This window comes from Rhinatrema bivittatum, chromosome 2 (genome assembly GCF_901001135.1).
Source record: "Rhinatrema bivittatum chromosome 2, aRhiBiv1.1, whole genome shotgun sequence".
Taxonomy (NCBI): Eukaryota; Metazoa; Chordata; class Amphibia; order Gymnophiona; family Rhinatrematidae; genus Rhinatrema; species Rhinatrema bivittatum.
In genome coordinates, this window is record NC_042616.1 from 657,313,046 (window position 1) to 657,331,422 (window position 18,377).

At 44.1% G+C, this 18,377-nt stretch overlaps 1 protein-coding gene across 1 annotated transcript; it reads left to right on the forward strand.

Moving 5' to 3' along the window:
- The first annotated feature begins 8,752 nt into the window (after nt 1–8,752).
- Nucleotides 8,753–10,319, forward strand: RRS1 (ribosome biogenesis regulator 1 homolog). Its single transcript, XM_029591398.1, has one exon. The coding sequence runs from the start codon at nt 8,896–8,898 to the stop codon at nt 9,916–9,918; it is 1,023 nt and encodes a 340-aa protein (XP_029447258.1). The 5' UTR covers nt 8,753–8,895; the 3' UTR covers nt 9,919–10,319.
- The last annotated feature ends 8,058 nt before the right edge of the window (nt 10,320–18,377 follow it).

An 18,377-nucleotide genomic window follows, 5' to 3' on the forward strand; every position in this document is an offset into this window, starting at 1 on the left:
AAGAGGGATTCAGCTTTGTAAGGAACTGGGGAAACCTTTGGGGAAAGGGGAGACTTTTCTGAAAGGATGGGCTCCACCTTAACCAGAGTGGAACCAAGCTGCTGGCACTAACTTTCAAAAAGGAGTTAGAGCAGCTTTTAAACTAGAACAAGGGGGAAAGCCGACAGTCACTCAGCAGTGCATGGGTCGGAGAAATGTATCCTTGAAGGATACTAATGAAACAGGAGAGTTAGGGCATCCCAACAGAGAGGTTCCATTAAAAGCAAACATAGTCCATATGCCTATATGTAAAAAATCACCGAAGCTAATGATTTCCGAATTATCCCAAACAACTGAAAAGCAGGTTGTTAAAACAAACAAAAAACACACTTTGAAATGTCTATATGCCAATGCCAGAAGTCTAAGAAGTAAGATGGGAGAGTTAGAGTGTATAGCAGCAAATGATGAGATTGACATAATTGGCATCACAGAGACTTGGTGGAAGGAGGATAACCAATGGGACAGTGCTATATCAGGGTATACAAATTATATTGCAATGATAGGGAGGATCAACTTCGTGGGAGGATATAGAGTCCAACAGGATATACAAGAGACTAAATGCTCAGTAGAATCTATATGGGTAGAAATCCCATGTGTGTTGGGTAAGAGTATAGTGATAGGAGTATACTACCGTCCACCTGGACAAAATATTCAGACAGATGATGAAATGCTAAGAGAAATCAGGGAAGCAAACCAATTTGGCAGTGCAATAATAATGGGAGATTTCAATTACCCCAATATTGACTGGGTAAATGTAACATCAGGACTTACTAGAGACATAAAGTTCCTGGATGTAATAAACGATTGCTTCAGGGAGCAATTGGTTCAGGAACCAACAAGAGAAGGAGCTATTTTAGATTTAATTCTGTGAAAGAGGTAACGGTGGTGGGGTCACTTGGCTACAGTGATCATAACATGATCAAATTTAAACTAATAATTGGAAGGGGGACAATAATTAAATCTGCAGCTCTAACACTAAACTTTCAAAGGGAAACTTTGATAAAATGAGGAAAATAGTTAGAAAAAAACTGAAAGGTGCAACTGCAAAGGTTAAAAGTGTTCAACAGGCTTGGACATTGTTTAAAAATACAATCCTAGAGGCGCAGTCCATATGTATTCCACACATTAAGGAAGGTGGAAAGAAGGCAAAACGATTACCATCATGGTTAAAAGGTGAGGTGAAAGAGGCTATTTTAGCCAAAAAAAAATCCTTCAAAAATTGGAAGAAGGATCCATCTGAAGAAAATAGGATAAAACATAAGCATTGTCAAGTTAAGTGTAAAACTTTGATGACAGGCGAAGAGAGAATTTGAAATGAAGTTGGCCATAGAGGCAAAAACTCATAATAAAAACTTTTTAAAATATATCCGAAGCAAGAAACTTGTGAGGGAGTCGGTTGGACCATTAGATGACCGAGGGGTTAAAGGGGCTCTTAGGGAAGATAAGACCATTGCAGAAAGACTAAATGAATTCTTTGCTTCCGTGTTTACTAATGAGGGTGTTGGGGAGATACCAGTTCCGGAGATTGTTTTCAGGGGTGATGAGTCAGACGAAATGAACGAAATCACTGTGAACCTGGAAGATGTAGAAGGCCAGATTGACAAACTAAAGAATAGCAAATCACCTGGACCGGATGGTATGCATCCTAGGGTACTGAAGGAACTAAAAAATGAAATTTCTGATCTATTAGTTAAAATTTGTAACCTTTCATTAAAATCATCCATTGTACCTGAAGACTGGAGGGTGGCCAATGTAACCCCAATATTTTAAAAAGGTTGTAGGGGCGATCCAGGTAACTATAGACCAGTAAGCCTGACTTCAGTGCCAGGAAAAATACTGGAAACTATTCTCAAGATCAAAATCGTAGAGCATATAAAAAGAAATGGTTTAATGGAACATAGTCAACATGGATTTACCCAAGGGAAGTCTTGCCTAACAAATCTGCTTCATTTTTTTGAAGGTGTTAATAAACATGTGGATAAAGTTGAACCGGTAGATGTAGTGTATTTGGATTTTCAGAAGGCGTTTGACAAAGTCCTTCATGAAAGGCTTCTACGAAAACTAAAAAGTCATGGGATAGGAGGCAATGTCCTTTCGTGGATTACAAACTAGTTAAAAGACAGAAAACAGAGAGTAGGATTAAATGGTCAATTTTCTCAGTGGAAAAGGGTAAGCAGTGGAGTGCCTCAGGGGTCTGTACTTGAACCAGTGCTTTTCAATATATATATAAGCGATCTGGAAAGGAATATGATGAATGAGGTTATCAAATTTGTGGATGATACAAAATTATTCAGTGTAGTTAAATCACAAACGGGCTGTGATAGATTACAGGAGGACCTTGCAAGACTGGAAGATTGGGCATCCAAATGGCAGATGAAATTTAATGTGGACAAGTGCAAGGTGTTGCGTATAGGGAAAAATAACCCTTGCTGTAGTTACACGATGTTAGGTTCCATATTAGGAGCTAACTCCCAGGAAAAAGATCTAGACATCATAGTGGATAATACTTTAAAATCGTCGGCTCAGTGTGCTGCAGCAGTCAAAAAAGCAAACAGAATGTTAGGAATTATTAGGAAGGGAATGGTTAATAAAACGGAAAATGTCATAATGCCTCTATATTGCTCCATGGTGAGACCACACCTTGAATACTGTGTACAATTCTGGTCGCCGCATCTAAAAAAAGATATAGTTGCGATGGAGAAGGTACAGAGAAGGGCAACCAAAATGATAAAGGGGATGGAACAGCTCCCTTATGAGGAAAGGCTGAAGAGGTTAGGGCTGTTCAGCTTGGAGAAGAGATGGCTGAGGTGGGGATATGATAGAGGTCTTTAAGATCATGAGAGATCTTGAACGAGTAGATGTGACTCGGTTATTTACACTTTCGAATAATAGAAGGACTAGGGGGCATTTCATGAAGTTAGCAAGTTGCACATTTAAGAGTGATTAGAAAAAATTATTTTTCACTCAACGCACAATAAAGCTCTGGAATTTATTGCCAGAGGATGTGGTTAGTGCAGTTAGTGTAGCTGGGTTCAAAAACGGTTTGGATAAGTTCTTGGAGGAGAAGTCCATTAACGGCTATTAATCAAGTTTACTTAGGGAATAGCCACTGCTATTAATTGCATCAGTAGCATGGGATCTTCTTAGTGTTTGGTTAATTGCCAGGTTCTTGTGGCCTGGTTTGGCCTCTGTTGGAAACAGGATGCTGGGCTTGATGGACCCTTGGTCTGACCCAGCATGGCAATTTCTTATGTTTTTATGTTCTTATGTACATGTACTGAAGTGGCAATATTTTCTTTTCTTTTCTCTGAAGACCTTTCAACCTCTGCTCAAGGAAGGATATAGAAAATGAGGAAAAGAACCTAATGATAGGTCTTGGTATTCCACTTAAATGAACATTTTTCAGGTCAGCCAAAAAGCCCTCTGAGGCTTGGTGGTCATGCTGATAAAAACTAGTAATTAAACAATGTTTTTAGCACTTTTTTTGTGAAATTAGGGCCTATGCAAAGTGTAAAATTTTACATCACTGGAAACTAATGTTTTTCATGTGTTCACAGCACAAACAGAGCACAGCAGTGAGAATGTAGACTCACATTGCCCAACACATTGTGAATCACTCACTTCTAAGGGTGAAAGGCTAATTCTGCTTCCATGCCCATGCAATCCTAGATCTCCCTGCTTAGATTACCATCAAAAATGCCAGTCATAATACTTTTATTTTATTTCTACTGATATGGTCACTTGTCCACTGGGTACTGAACTGAGACCATCTGCTTAGTTCACATAAGACACCCAACAGCTTTGTCCCAGAGGCTGGAACTGCAGCAGAAAATGCCTTGCTAATAGAGACTGGTGGGATTCTCTACTACTGTTTCAGTCTTCGGGACACCTTTCAGATTATGTGCATAGGTTTCCCTTAAGGAAGCATTTTTCAGCTAGCATGGTTCTTTGGTAGAATAGGGCAAGTCTGCCCCCTATGGCTTCTTCCTTTGGACGGGTTGGCTGATTCTCATTGTGGGGTGCGGCTGGGGCTTGGACCTGAGCTGGTTCCCCTTTTGTTGTGCTTGTTCCGAAAGGACTGGTTCCTGCCTGCAGGACGAGGCATATGATAAGAGTTTCTGTATGGATTGAAGCGCTGCGAACCTCTGCCCCTGGAAGATCGGGGAAAGGGGCATTGGTGTTTCTTATTCCTGTCCTCCGGTAGTCGCGGCAATGGGGACTCGCCCCATTTGTTGGCCATTTTCTCTAGTTCGCTGCCAAACAGGAGGGATCCCTCGAAGGGCATCCTTGTGAAACGCGTTTTAGATGATGCATCGGCCGACCAGCTTCGGAGCCAGAGTTGCCTCCTGGCTGCCACAGCTGATGACACTCCTCTAGCTTCTGTGCGTACCAGATCGGAAGCAGCATCCGCAAGGAATGATACTGCTGGTTCCATGGCTTCCCCAGGGGTGTTGCTCCTGGTCTGGGATAGGCAGGCACATGTCACCATGGTGCAGCAGGCCGCTATTTGTAGGGACATAGCGGCGACATCAAACGATTGTTTAAGTTTGGATTCCAGACGTCGGTCATGAGCATCTTTGAGCACTGCACCTCCCTCCACTGGGATGGTGGTGCACTTCGAGAACGCGCAGACCATGGCATCCACTTTGGGGCATGTCAGAAGGTCTTTGGCCGCCGGGTCCAGAGGGTACATGGCTGCCATGGCCAATCCCCCTTTGAATGAGGACTCTGGAGCACTCCATTCCAGGTCAATTAGCTGCTGGATGGCTTGTAACAGAGGGAAATGGCGGGAGGTCTGGTGGAGTCCCTCTAGCAGGGGATTCATCTTAGGTTCCCCTGAAGCGCTTGTGCCTGGAATAGCAAGCTCCTTCAGGCTGTGGGTGACCAGGTCTGGGAGCTTGTCCTTGGTGAAGAAGCGTCTCATGGTCCGGTGAGGCTCTGTCCCTGGGGGGAGTTCCCCTAGGGGCTCTGATTCCTCTCCAGAGTTATCCGTGTCCCTGTAGGTGGGATTTCTGGGCGGTGGAAACATTTGTCTGTGTCTAGAGGAGCCTGGTATATGAAGGTCTTCTGGTGGAGGCTGTGGCTGATTTGCTGGAGGCTCCGTCTGCATGTGAACGAAGGTTGTAGGCCTTTGAAGAATTCGAACTATGAGATGGATGCTGGGTCCAAGCTAGGGGGCGCTGAGTCCCTGGGGGTCCCCGTTTGAGGGGAGTCCCGCTGGTATTTGCTAGGTCCGGGGTACATCCAGGCCAAGGCCAGTCCTGGGTGGGACTGGCCTTGGCCTGGATCTCCCAGGACCTTCTCGCACTGGGCGCACAGGGCGTTGGCCTCTTCGCTTTGTGCGGCTCTGATATGGCATGCTGGGCAGAGGCCTTGGGCCTTGAGCTCCGTTCCTGGTGGTGCCATGGCTGTAGGCGCATAAACCCTTCTTTTTATGTGCTCCGGCGCATTTAAAGATGTGCCTGGGGGTTGTGCGCATAGATGTGCGTCTAAGTCGCAGATATGCGCTCAGGCCAATAGGCGCACGAGGCGCGTATAACTTATGCGCGCGGCCATTGTGTGTGTACTTTATGCACACATGTACCTTTTGCGTGTAACTTTATGCGCACATGTATTTTGTGCACCTAGTCGGCCTTGTGCACCCAGATCGAGATGGTGGACAGAGCAGTGAATAGGGCCAATATGGCGACGGCGACTACGCGGGCAATATGGCGACCACTTCGGAGGGTCTCCACGTGGGAGGACCCTTGAAACTAACTGAGGCCTGACCCTGCTAGGGCGGATCAACCTGGCGGCACAGGTCCCGGCTGGTGACCTGTGCGACTCCTCGAACCTCGGAGACCGGAGTCTATGCTGAAGATTTCTACCTTACCTTGTCTTCGGCGCTTCCCGGTTTCGTCCCGGGCGGTCTCCGGCTGCGGGGGGAGAGGGCAAATACCTTCACCGCCACGCTCAAGGGTGTACCCGCTGCCTCTCAGACGCGCCCGAGATCGGGGGCTAGGTCCTCGCCGTGATTCAGCCGCCGGACCAAGGCTCACCTCCGAGGGACCACGGAAATCACCTTGGGAATTCTCAACTGGGGGAGGGACCCGAGGGTATCACCGCAGGAGAGCGGGGCTCGTCTTCAGAGGTAAGTTTTCTTCCGAATTTGGGTATTCTCCATTGAATTTTGTTGTAACGCTGTGAAAGCGTGCAGGTAGTCCCTAACTGCTATGGAGACGGAAAATACTGAAGAGCTGCACTTCCTGCAGGGGTATATGTACTAGGGGCTGAGGTCAGATTGAAATCTGATCCATCTCCAACTGCTATCAGGAGTACACTATATCCATTGGTCCTGAGTCCATCTGCTACATGATAGGAAATTACTGCTATTTATCAGAGAAAAAAAATTGTTCTTCACTTGAGGAAACAGTTATATAACAATAAACAAAAACACAGCATAAAGAATTTTTATCAACAGACACAATAACAAAAAATGCACTTGTAGTAAGTGATTATAAGTACTTACTGGAGTCTGTGCATTGTAAGAAAGTTTACCTGCAAAGTTCTTAAATGAATCTCTTAAAGCTAAATTTTAGAAATTTGTGCAAAACTTACCATGAGTTAAGGAAAGAAAATATCATTAGAGAAATAATACTTTTGAGTATTGAATAAATGTGATATATATTTATGTTTGCAAATACATACCTGTTATTTTTATATTTTCTTAATGCCAGTTTAGTTTAAATAAACATTTTTTATTGTTGTGATTAATTTTATTTCAAACCAGTCTAGCATTTCATTTAAATAATCATTTTTAATTTTCTTTATGTGCTAACCTCTCCAATCTCTGGAGAAATTGTTGTTATTGGTAATAAATACAATAACCGAGAGGTAGTGTCTTCCTGTAACCTCACTATAGGGAGTGGTGTTTGTTAACTCTTGAGTTTCCTTTAAAGTGACACTGTGACAAGGGAATCTCACAATACCCACCCTCCTCATAGGAGAGAGCTGACAATTCAATTATACACCTCTCATAAACAACAAACATGGCATAACAGTTAAAAACATTTATAACAAATGCCCTTATACATTACTATATCTGTGATCATTTATCTCTCTCACATATTGAATTTCTCTAATCTGTCATACTTTGTTTAGTTTCATTAATGTTATAGATGTTAAAATTACTGAAAAGCATTTAATTTTGCAGGTTTGCTAAAAACATATTTACTTGTATAAAAAAAAAAAAATAAATACATTATCCTGACAGACACTGTTTGACTGCATGTGATCGGTGTTCCCGCCAAAAAGTGACTGGGTGTGTGCAAATGTTTTTCATGTGAGCAACAAATTACCCGATTTGAAAAGGCTTGCGCGCGTAAAAACCGGGGGTTATGCAAGTGGCCGGGCCTTGCGCACACCGCGCGCATTTTAGAATGGGCCTGGCTACATGCGTAACACGTTACACGCATAAGCGCCGGGCCCTGCAAAAGGGGTGGGCTGGGAGTGTGTAGTATGGGCCGGGAAGGGCAGGGTGGAGGCGGGCCGGGACAGCGCCATTATCCTCTGTCCCGGGGAAGTGCACGCCGGCAGCCAGCCAATGTGTGGAGTTTACTTCTGCTACCGAGGAGCAGTAAGTATGAAAATAAAAAAAAGGAGGGTTAGTTTAGGGGTCGGGAGGAGAGGGGAAAAGGGAGAAAGGGTAGGTAGGGCTAAAGGAAAGTTCCCTCCCAGTCTACTACGCGTACGCTGTGCATACTTTCGAAAATTCCCCCCTTGCGCGTGCGAGCAGCGGGCCACCCGCACATGTGCGTGCGGATGTTAAAATCTGGCGCACATATGCATGTGGACATCATATTTTATAACATGCGCATGCTAATGCCTGCATGTTATAAAACGATTGCGTCCATGTGCGCGCACCGAGAACCGCGTGCACATGGACGCGCGTGTGCTCATTTTAAAATCTACCTTAATATTTTTAAACAAACTATTTTTGAGCGCTAGCATTAGTGTTGCATTTCTGTATATAGCACAAAGAAAATAAGCATGTGAGCAAACATGTAAAAACCTGTTCAGGATGCTCCAAAATGTATGAGCTCAGCTTAGAGGAAACTATGATGTGCTTGCTATATGTTTCAGATTGTGAAAACTATTTTATATGTTGAAGTAAATGTTTGTAAAGCTTTTATTTCTTTATTTACTATTTCGTTTGTATATTCTGGTTTGTGTCTTTTCTTTGTATTCCTTATTTTGGGCTGGTATCAAAATCAAGACGTCCCACAAAAGAATGAGCAAGTATCATAACATTGCTGGGGGAAAGAGAAGAAACAATGGATATAGCAAAATATTTGGTATCCTTCCATGAGGCCAGAAATTATTCCTGGCCCAGCAACTGTAGAGGAACGGCATAAAAAACTTTGAAATGCCCCTACTGCTGTACTTTCCATAACCTATATCTTTACTTGACTTATGACGATTTTGCAATTTTTTTTTCTTTTCTTGCCCTACACTTTTATTTTTATCATTCTGTATCTTACTTTGGCAGCACATGTAAAACTGTCATGCTAATAAAGTTATCTGAATTAGGTATAAGCTTATTTGGGATGGTCACCATTTCTTCTTTTCACTGTTCTATTTGGATCGTCTTCCCAGGAGCTCTTCCGCTACCGTTCCGTCGTCTCTCTAGCACGCTGAGAACTCAAGCCAAATTGCGATCCAGAGCGCCACCTCGCGGACACCGTGGGAACACCGGCTCCTCGGACAAGGATTTCTTGGCCCCGGAAGTAAAACGTCCGACATTTCCGCTCTCCTTCCGCACACGAGGGTGCAAGTTTAGTAAGACCGCACGCGGGTCTCTTCCTGCTTTCGGGCAAAATGGCAGCGCCGCCAGTGGAGGAGCTGTTGGCTCGGGCCGAGGAAGAGGAGGCTGCGAGCCTGCGGCAGATTACGGTGTGCAAGGAGCTGGAGCTCGAGTTCGACCTGGGCAACCTGCTGGCAGTGGACCCCAACCCGCCCGAAGCGGGCGAGCTCCGCCGGCGCGGCGACTTCCTGCGCACGCTGGCCCGGGGCAACACGCAGCTGCTGGTAAACCGGCTGTGGCAGGTGCCCAGCGAGCGGGTGCAAGAGACCGTGGTAGTCCGCCTGCCCGAGCCCGCCCTGCGCCTGCCGCGCGAGAAGCCCCCGCCGCGAGCCCGGCCGCCCACCCGCTGGGAGGAATTCGCCAAGCTGAAGGGCATCCGTAAGCGAAAAAGGGGCAACCTGGTATGGGACGAGGCGCACGGCGAGTGGCGGCGACGTTGGGGCTACCAGCGGGCCAATGACGATACCAAGGACTGGCTGATCGAGGTGCCCGCCACCGCCGATCCCGCCGAGGACCAGTTCGCCAAGCGACTGCGGGCCAAGAAGGAGAGAGTGGCACGGAACGAGCTCAGCCGGCTGAGGAACATCGCGCGCTCGCAGGGGCACAATCCGGCGGCGCCGCCGCCGCCCGGCGCTCCCCGATCCCGGGCCGAGCTGGGCAAGGCGCTGCACGTGGCCCGGCGAGCCACCGCCTCCGCCGGCAAGTTCCAGGCGCGGTTGCCAGGCGAGAAGGAGCAGCCCCGCGGCGCGGGCAAAAAGAGGCAATTCCAGCCCGTGCTGGGGGATTTGGCGGCCGAGAAGAGGCGGCAACTGGAGCTGCTGGGCACCCTGGGCAGTAAGCAGCCGCGGATAGACGTGACCCGGGCCGCCAACAAGCAGTTGCGGGAGGACGAGCGAGAGGCAGCGTCGGCAAAAAGCAAGAAGCGACCGGGGAAAGGCAGGAAGAAGCGGGCAATTGCCGGGAAAGGGGCAGGCGGGCCGCGGGCTGGCAAGAGAGCAAAGAGCCGAGCAGGGAAACGGAGCAAAAAGGGACAGTAATGACTGAAAACTGGCACCTGCAGTCCCCAAAGAGAAGGCCGCAAGTAACATTTCAAATAGACATTTGAGTTTGATTCATCAGATCCTGTACCTGACTTGTTTTGGGTTTTTTTTGTACCTGCAGTCAGACCAGGACATCGGCCGCCGCATTCTGTACTTTCAAAAACACACATGGTTGTACAAAGCTCGTTCTCAATTTTGTAGTGGCGAGTGAAGGAATACAGTTTCACATGGCATAATATAGTATTGAAGCGATTGCTATAGTTGCAATTGAGGATTAATTGTTTAACGAGTAAACGCAACTTTTCAATGAGGCATCTGGAGCTTTTCGGTAATAATCCAATGATCATGCCAAATAATGCATTTGGATTGTAACAATAAATTATTCTGTTAAATCAGCAGCAGGAATTTTGTCTTACTTCAGACTTATTCACTAGCTGGGACTTGAGTTTATTGCTGTATACTGTAAATCATGAATGTTGCAGTTCTTGAGCAGTAAAATTTCAGGACTTATGTACTAAAACTTTTCCCATAGACAAAATGGGAGAAAGTCCTTAATACATCAAGTGGTTGGTTTGCAGTTATTTGTAAGCCACAGGCTACAGTATGGTGGTTGTTAATACTTTCTGGTGCTATATAGAACTCTTTAGTAATGTACTTTTTATTTATTGCTTGCTCTTACCATAGTGCTCAAAGATACAAGGTTATCAGATGGTCTCCATATGTACATAACATGCCATACTGGGTCAGACCAAGGGTACATCAAGCCCAGCATCGTGTTTCCAACAGTGGCCATTTCAGGCTATATGAACCTGGGAAGTACCCAAAAACTAAGTGTAGCCCATGCTACTGTTGCTAGTAATAGCTGTGGCTATTTTCTAAGTCAACTTGATTAATTGCAAGTAATGGACTTCTTCTCCAAGAACTTAACCGATCCTTTTTTAAAACCAGTTACACTAACTGCACTAACCACATCCCCTGGCAACAAATTCCAGAGTTTAATTGTGCGTTGAGTGAAAAAGAGCTTTCTCCGATTAGAGTCTGAAGAAAATTTTTTTAAAGATAACCTGATGCCAAGACTTTGAGGCTGGTTTTAGATGCCCTCTGGCTCTTCATGTACCTATTTTTTCAGCCTCCATTTCCAAACTAGAGTACTTTTGTAATTTTTGACCATGTATTCAGTTTGGTATCAAAAGGGCCTTCTCAGTCATGTCTGCATAATAATTGCTCACTTTGCGCTCAGGAAAGACTCTGTTCTTTCAAATTATATCCGTTTTTATTTTCTCTCTCAGGTGTTTGCACCTGAGAGAGAAAATAAGTTAATAAATGGAATTGTACATACACAATGGCAATTTACAATAGTTTCAATGTACATGATCCACAAATTGGCTATAGTAAAGGCTTGGTGTGGGTAACATATATCTGCAGGAAGGTTTTATAAAGGTATTTTATTTTTGGGATCTGTTCTAGAATTTGCTCTTTCGTTTGGCATCTGAGAAAACGCAGAGCCCTATCTGAGTACAGTATCTGGAATGTGAGTACCCCAGCAAGTATCTGGAGAGCCATTTAAAAGGGCAATGCTCTGGCATAGTACAAAACATAGTTTGATACAGTTTAGTTTTTGTTTTTTTACCTTCATTTATCTAAGCATTATCAAAGGTATGCACAAGTTTTCAATTAATGACATTGAGAAGCTGCTTTCTCATTTTTTGCTGTATTCATTTAATAAATTTCCTTGTGTAAGTGGATTATGCTAACATTGTCATAAACCTCAGGCAGTGTTCCATAATGGATTGTAATATTCTAATACTGTAAAACTTGGTAACTTCAGTAGAACCTAGTAATTCTTGATTTCTGCTGACAGCAAGACATATTCAGCTTTTTGGCAGATACAATCTATTCTGGGAGGCTGAGGATGCCAGTTTTATAAAGTATGAACATAACATAAGATTTGTCATACTGGGTCAGACCAAGGGTCCATCAAGCCAGTATCCTGTTTCCAACAGTGGCCAATCCAAGTCACAAGTACCAAACATTAAATAGATTCCATGCTACTAATGCTGGCAACAAGCTGTGGCTATTCCCTATTGAATAAGAGCAGTTTATGGACTTATCCAAATCTTTTTAAACCCAGCTACACTATCTGCCTTCACCACTTCCTCTGGCAATGAATGCCAGAGCTTAATTGTGCATTGAGTGTGAAAGAATTTTCTCCAATTTGTTTTAAATGTGCTACCTGCTAACTTTATGGAGTGCCCCCTAGCCCTATTATCCGAAAGAGTAAATAAGTTTCACATTTACCCATTCATGTCCTTTCATGATTTTGTAGACCTCTTATATCCCCCCTCAGCTGTGTCTTCTCCTAGCTGAACAGCTGTAACTGCTTTAGTCTTTCCATGCCCTTTATCATGTTGGTCGCCCTTCTCTGTACTTTCCCCGAGTGCAACTATTATCTTTTTGAAATGCAATGACCAGAATTGCACACAGTATTCAAGATGCGGTCTAACCATGGAACAATATAGAGGCATGATATCCTCCATTTTATTTACCATTTCCTTCCTAATAATTCCTAACATTGTTTGCTCTTTTGATTGTCACAACACACTGAGCTGGTGATTTCAATGTAATATCAACTGTGATGCCCAGATCTTTTTCTTGGGTGGTAATTCCTAAAATGGTAACTTCATGTAGCTACAGCATGGGTTATTGCTCCTCATATGTTTCATCTTGCACTTGTCCACATATTTTATCTATCATAATGGATGCCCAATCTTCTAGTCTTGCAAGGTCCTCTTGCAATTTATCACAATCTGCTTGTGATTTAACTACTATGAATGTGTCATCTGTAAATGTGATCACCTCACTCGTCTCACCTCTTTGCAGATCATTTGTAAATATATTAAACACCATTCCAAGTACAGATCCCTGAGGCACGCCACTGTTTACTTTTTTCCATCATGAAAATAGACCATTTAATCCTACTCTTTCCTCTTTGCAATCCACAAAAGAACATCTCCTATCCCATGACTCTTTAGTTTTCTTAGAAGCCTCTCGTGAGGGACTTTGTCAAACGCCTTCTGAAAATCCAAATACACCACATCTATTGGTTCACATTTATCCACATGCTTATTCACCACTGCAAAAAAAGTAGCAGATTTGTGAAGCAAGACTTCCCTTGGGTAAATCCATGCTAGCTCTGGCCCATTAAATCATGTCTGTCTATATGTTCTGTGATTTTGTTCTTTATAATAGTTTTCACTATTTTCCTCGGCAATGAAGTCAGGCTCACACCAGTCTATAGTTTCCCAGGTCACCTCTGGAGCCTTTTGTATATATTGGTTACATTGGCCACCTTCCAGTCTTCAGGAACAACAGATGATTTTAATTATAGGTTACAAATTACTTGTAATAGATGCAAAGCATAACACTGCTAGAGGAGCAAGACTCATTTTCAAGCAGGTCAGCTGCTGCTTTTGTTATTAGTACCAAATAATTATTAAATGATGTGCCAAGTAATGCTAGAATATTTTGGAGCTAGGAGTATGTCCTCTAAATCTTAAATCTTGTTAAGAGTAGTGTAAGACTAGCTTTATGCCTTCTAGATGAGGGCTTACATTTTACTTTCTTTCTTACCATTAAAGGTTAGAACTTGGCTTTTATGATAAAAAAATGTTTGACATGCTTGTGTGTAGGTGTATATATGTATGTGTAATATGTAATACAGTGTGTGTATATGTATGTGTGTATATGTATACACACATCCTAGAGTAGTAAAGGAACTAAAAAATGAAATTTCTGATCTATTAGTTAAAATTTGTAACCTATCATTAAAATCAACCATTGTACCTGAAGACTGGAGAGTGGCCAAAGTAACCCCAATATTTACAAAGGGCTCCAGGGGTGATCCGGGTAACTATAGACCAGTGAGCCTGACTTCAGTGCAGGGAAAAATAGTGGAAACTATTCTAAAGATCAAAATCGTAGAGCATATAGAAAGACGGTTTAATGGAACACAGTCAACATGCATTTACCCAAGGGAAGTCTTTCATAACAAATCTTCATTTTTTTTAAGGGGTTAATAAACATGTGGATAATGATGAACCGGTAGATGTAGTGTATTTGGATTTTCAGAAGACGTTTGACAAAGTTCCTCATGAGAGGCTTCTAAGAAAATTAAAAAGTCATGGGATAGGAGTCGATGTCTTTTTGTGGATTACAAGCTGGTTAAAAGACAGGAAACAGAGAAAGATTAAATGGTCAATTTTCTCAGTGGAAAAGGGTAAACAGTGGAGTGCCTCAGGTATCTGTACTTGGACTGGTGCTTTTCAATATATATATATATATATATATATCTGTAAAGGAATACGAAGAGTGAGGTTACCACATTTGGGGCCGATACAAAATTATTCAGAGTAGTTAAATCACAAGCGGATTGTGATACAGTACAGGAGGACCTTGCAAGACTGGAAGATTGGGCATCCAAATGGCAGATGAAATTTAATGTGGACAAGTGCAAGGTGTTGCACATAGGGAAAGATAACCCTTTCTGTAGTTATACAACGTTAGGTTCCATATTAGGAACTACCACCCAGAAAAAGATCTAGGCATCATAGTGGATAATACTTTAAAATTGTTGGCTCAGTGTGCTGCAGCAGTCAAAAAAGCAAACAGAATGTTAGGAATTATTAGGAAGGGAATGGTTAATAAAACGGAAAATGTCGTAATGCCTCTATATCGCTCCATGGTGAGACCACACCTTGAATACTTTGTACAATTCTGGTCGCCGCATCTCAAAAAAGATATAGCTGCGATGGAGGAGGTACAGAGAAGGGCAACCAACATGATAAAGGGGATGGAACAGCTCCCCTATGAGGAAAGGCTGAAGAGGTTAGGGCTGTTCAGCTTGGAGAAGAGACGGCTGAGGGGGGATATGATAGAGGTCTAAGATCATGAGAGGTCTTGAACGAGTAGATGTGAATCAGTTATTTACACTTTTAGATAACAGAAGGACTAGGGGGTGCTCCATGAAGTTAACAAGTAGCACATTTAAGACTAATCGGAGAAAATTCTTTTCACTCAACGCACAATTAAGCTCTGGAATTTGTTGCCAAAAGATGTGGTTAGTGAATTAATGTAGCTGGGTTCAAAAAAGGTTTGGATAAGTTCTTGGAGGAGAAGGCCATTTACTGCTATTAATCAAGTTTACTTAGGGAATAGCCACTGCCATTAATTGCATCAGTAGCATGGGTTCTTCTTAGTGTTTGGGTAATTGCCAGGTTCTTGTGGCCTGGTCTGGTTTTGCCTCTGTTGGAAACAGGATGCTGGGCTTGATGGACCCTTGGTCTGACCCAGTATGGCAATTTCTTATGTATATGTGTGTATATATATATGTTAATAGTTGGACTGTCCAAGGACGGGAAATAGTGATAAGTAGGAAGTATATAATTGAGATGTATGGCATTAAGAGAATGCTTTCTGAGCTTGTAGAAAAAGGATTTGAGAGTTCAGAGAAAGGGGGGAGCTGAAAACTACAGCGAGAGAGGGGTGATGCTCAATTTCTCTTTGTGGTGGAAGACAGAGGATTGGATACTTTATTTTCAGTTTAAACTGATTTTCACTCAATAAATTCCCAGTTTTTTCCCCCCCCCAGATGTGACAATTGGCTTAAACTGGTATTCACCCTACTTTTAGGATGATTAAAAAGCTGCTCCAGAGCTATAGACGTAGTGTTTCAAGGCCTCCAGCTACTGCTGGAAGCCAGTGTGGGCCAACGTGCATGCTGGTTTTAATCCTGCCCCAGCCCCACCAGTGAAAGCGCAAACCCATCAGTGCCGCCCACGCTATGTTTCAAGTCTTACCTCTTCATCCCCCAAGCAGTCAAAGTGCCTGCTGTCTGGTGCTACAAATGAGGTTGAAGCAGGCCCTGTCCTCCAGGACTTTCCGCCGGCTCCCTGCACAAAAGCAGAAGTACAGTGCTGCAGCACATAGGATCCTCAAGCATACTGCTGAAGGAAAGAGAAGCATGGAGTCACCACTGGTAAGGATGAATGCTGTTGCTGTGCAGGGGTGAGGGGGATAGAGAGAGATTATTGGCTGGTGGTGGGGAGAGAGGGGAATGCTAGGCAGGAAATGGGAGGTAGAGAGTGATATGCTGCTAAGTGGATGGGTGGGAGAATCTACTTTATATTTTACTAGCGGTACCCGGCCACGCGTTGCAGTGGCAGAGTCAGGTTCTTTACCCTCCCTCCCCCTTCCCCTTGCTCATTTACCTCAGTCACTCATCCTCCTCCCCCTTGGTCACTCACCCCCCCCCCCTTCCCTCCCCTGTCCCCACTCCAACTCTCTCCCCTCACACTCACCTTTCCCCTCATTCTCCCTCCCCTCACTGTCACCCTCCCCTTCAGATCAGAAAACCTTTCTTTCTATTTCTGTGGGAACCCCCCCCCCCATCCCAACCCTTTAAATCAAATAACCCCCCACCCTCCTGCCCCCTCCCAAGACCTGGGAAATTAAAATTGTTGGTGCTACATGTGGTCTGTCCCTGGGCGTCTGTGCGCTTTATGTAGCCAAATAGGGGAGTGCCTAACCAAATTTGCACTTCCAAATTTGTTTTGTGGTCTGGGGAGGGCTATTTTGGTGCGTTCCCGAGATTGTGCAAGTTTAGTGTATGTATTTGTGTGTGAACCTCCCCCTTCCCCCAAAAAACAACCCTATGAGAAAAGTTCTCTTAAACACCCCACACTCTCCTGCCGCCCCCCCAGAGTTGCTGAATGAATGAAACCTGACCCCCCCTCTCGTGACCCCTCCCCACGATGTTCGCAATAAATTCATTACCACCCCCCACCCTCCAGACCCCCTGAGACCTGATAAAAATGTCAGTCGGTGGAGCGGGCGTTCAGGAGCGGTCCGGGAGCGATGTATTGGCGTTGGTCCAGCGGCTGCGAGCACTGAAACGGGTTCAGATGGCCCTTTGCCCTTACTATGTCAGTGGGGTGGAGCAATGGCAGAGGCAGGTCCTCTGACATAGTAAGGGCAAAGGTCCGCCGGCTGCCAGTCCTGAAAATGGCGCCGAGGGGCCCTCGCCCTTACTATGTCACATGGGCTACTGCCGCCATTGGTGTCCCCGAGTGGCATAGTAAGGGAAAGGGCCGTCAGTGCCATGTTGATTGCTGGCAGCCGACAGCCGTAGTGCAGGAGATGTGTCCCGGACCGGACCTGGCCCCCCGCTGGAGCCTCCCGGTCTTCTGTCAGGTTTTGTGTGTGTTGTGAGGGCCTGGGAAGTAAATCAATTTGGCATGTGTGAGGAGGGTGGTGGGCGTATTATCTGTAAAGGAAATAGTTATCTTCCGGCAAAAAAAGTGCACGAATGTGTTAAAATGGAAGTGAAACGTGGACCTGGACTGGCGAAATGATTAGTGTAGCATGTGTTAGTGTAAAGTGTAACAGATGGCGCTTACATCCAGCAGATGTCGCTGTTTTTTCAAAACAATTTTTAAACCTATTTTACCTGCCACAGGTGTGACATATCTGTAATGTAAGTACAGATGAACCTTCCTGTATGCGAAATGAAGGTTGTGTCCAAATTTGAAAGCAATCAGTTCAGTGGTTTCTGAGATTAGCGATTTTGTCCAAACTATTTAACATTTTTATTTATATACATTGTCCTGGCTTCTGTCCACCAAAATAAACTCAGATATTTACCTGGAAAAATGAGTGATTTTCTCTTGGTTTTGTTCTTAATTCCCAGGAAAAATAAAGAATAATAAAAACTAAAAGTGAAGGTCCCTAAAAGTGCATTAGGCAATATAGAGAGGGGTGGAGCTGGAGAGCACAGGGAGGGAGTGGAAGTGAATTTCCATAGTGGCGATGCAGGCTCTGGGCAACTTTACTCTTTATATATAGATATACCGGTATATAGATCTCAGAAAAGAAAAGATGTGGACTATGACATAGGGCTAGGAGCCAGGGAAGTTCCAGAGGCCAATTCAGTCCTTGTATAATTGACCTTGCACAGGTCACCTTACCTTCCTGTTTCAGTTTATCAAACTAATTGAGTGCTGATAACATTGTTCCTTCTGTGCAGTGAGTGTTTCATATAAAGATGTGAAGCCAGGTCCTACAGAGATGTGACTACATGATGTTTCAAAAATACTAAATAGAATAGTGATTGGGACATTTGACAGGAAGGTGTAATATGATTCCATATTATTATCTGGTAAGAGCCCAATGGTGGAAGAGATCAGCTTTTGCTATTTTACAGTGGCTTCTTTGACGTAAAAGAGCCTTTAGCAGTTCTTCTGCCTTGCTTGTCTTGATCTTTTTTTTTTTCCTGAAATTTTGTGAGTACATCTTGACCATAATATTTTTTTTTAATACAAAAAACAAAAGGGTTTGTCTGCAGTCTGCATTATCAATAGTCTAACGACTAATGGCATCATATATAGAAGTGGTGCATTTTA

Coding starts and splice junctions, on each gene's coding strand:
- RRS1 (XM_029591398.1), top strand. CDS start 8,896: ATGGCAGCGCCGCCAGTGGAGGAGCTGTTGGCTCGGGCCGAGGAAGAG.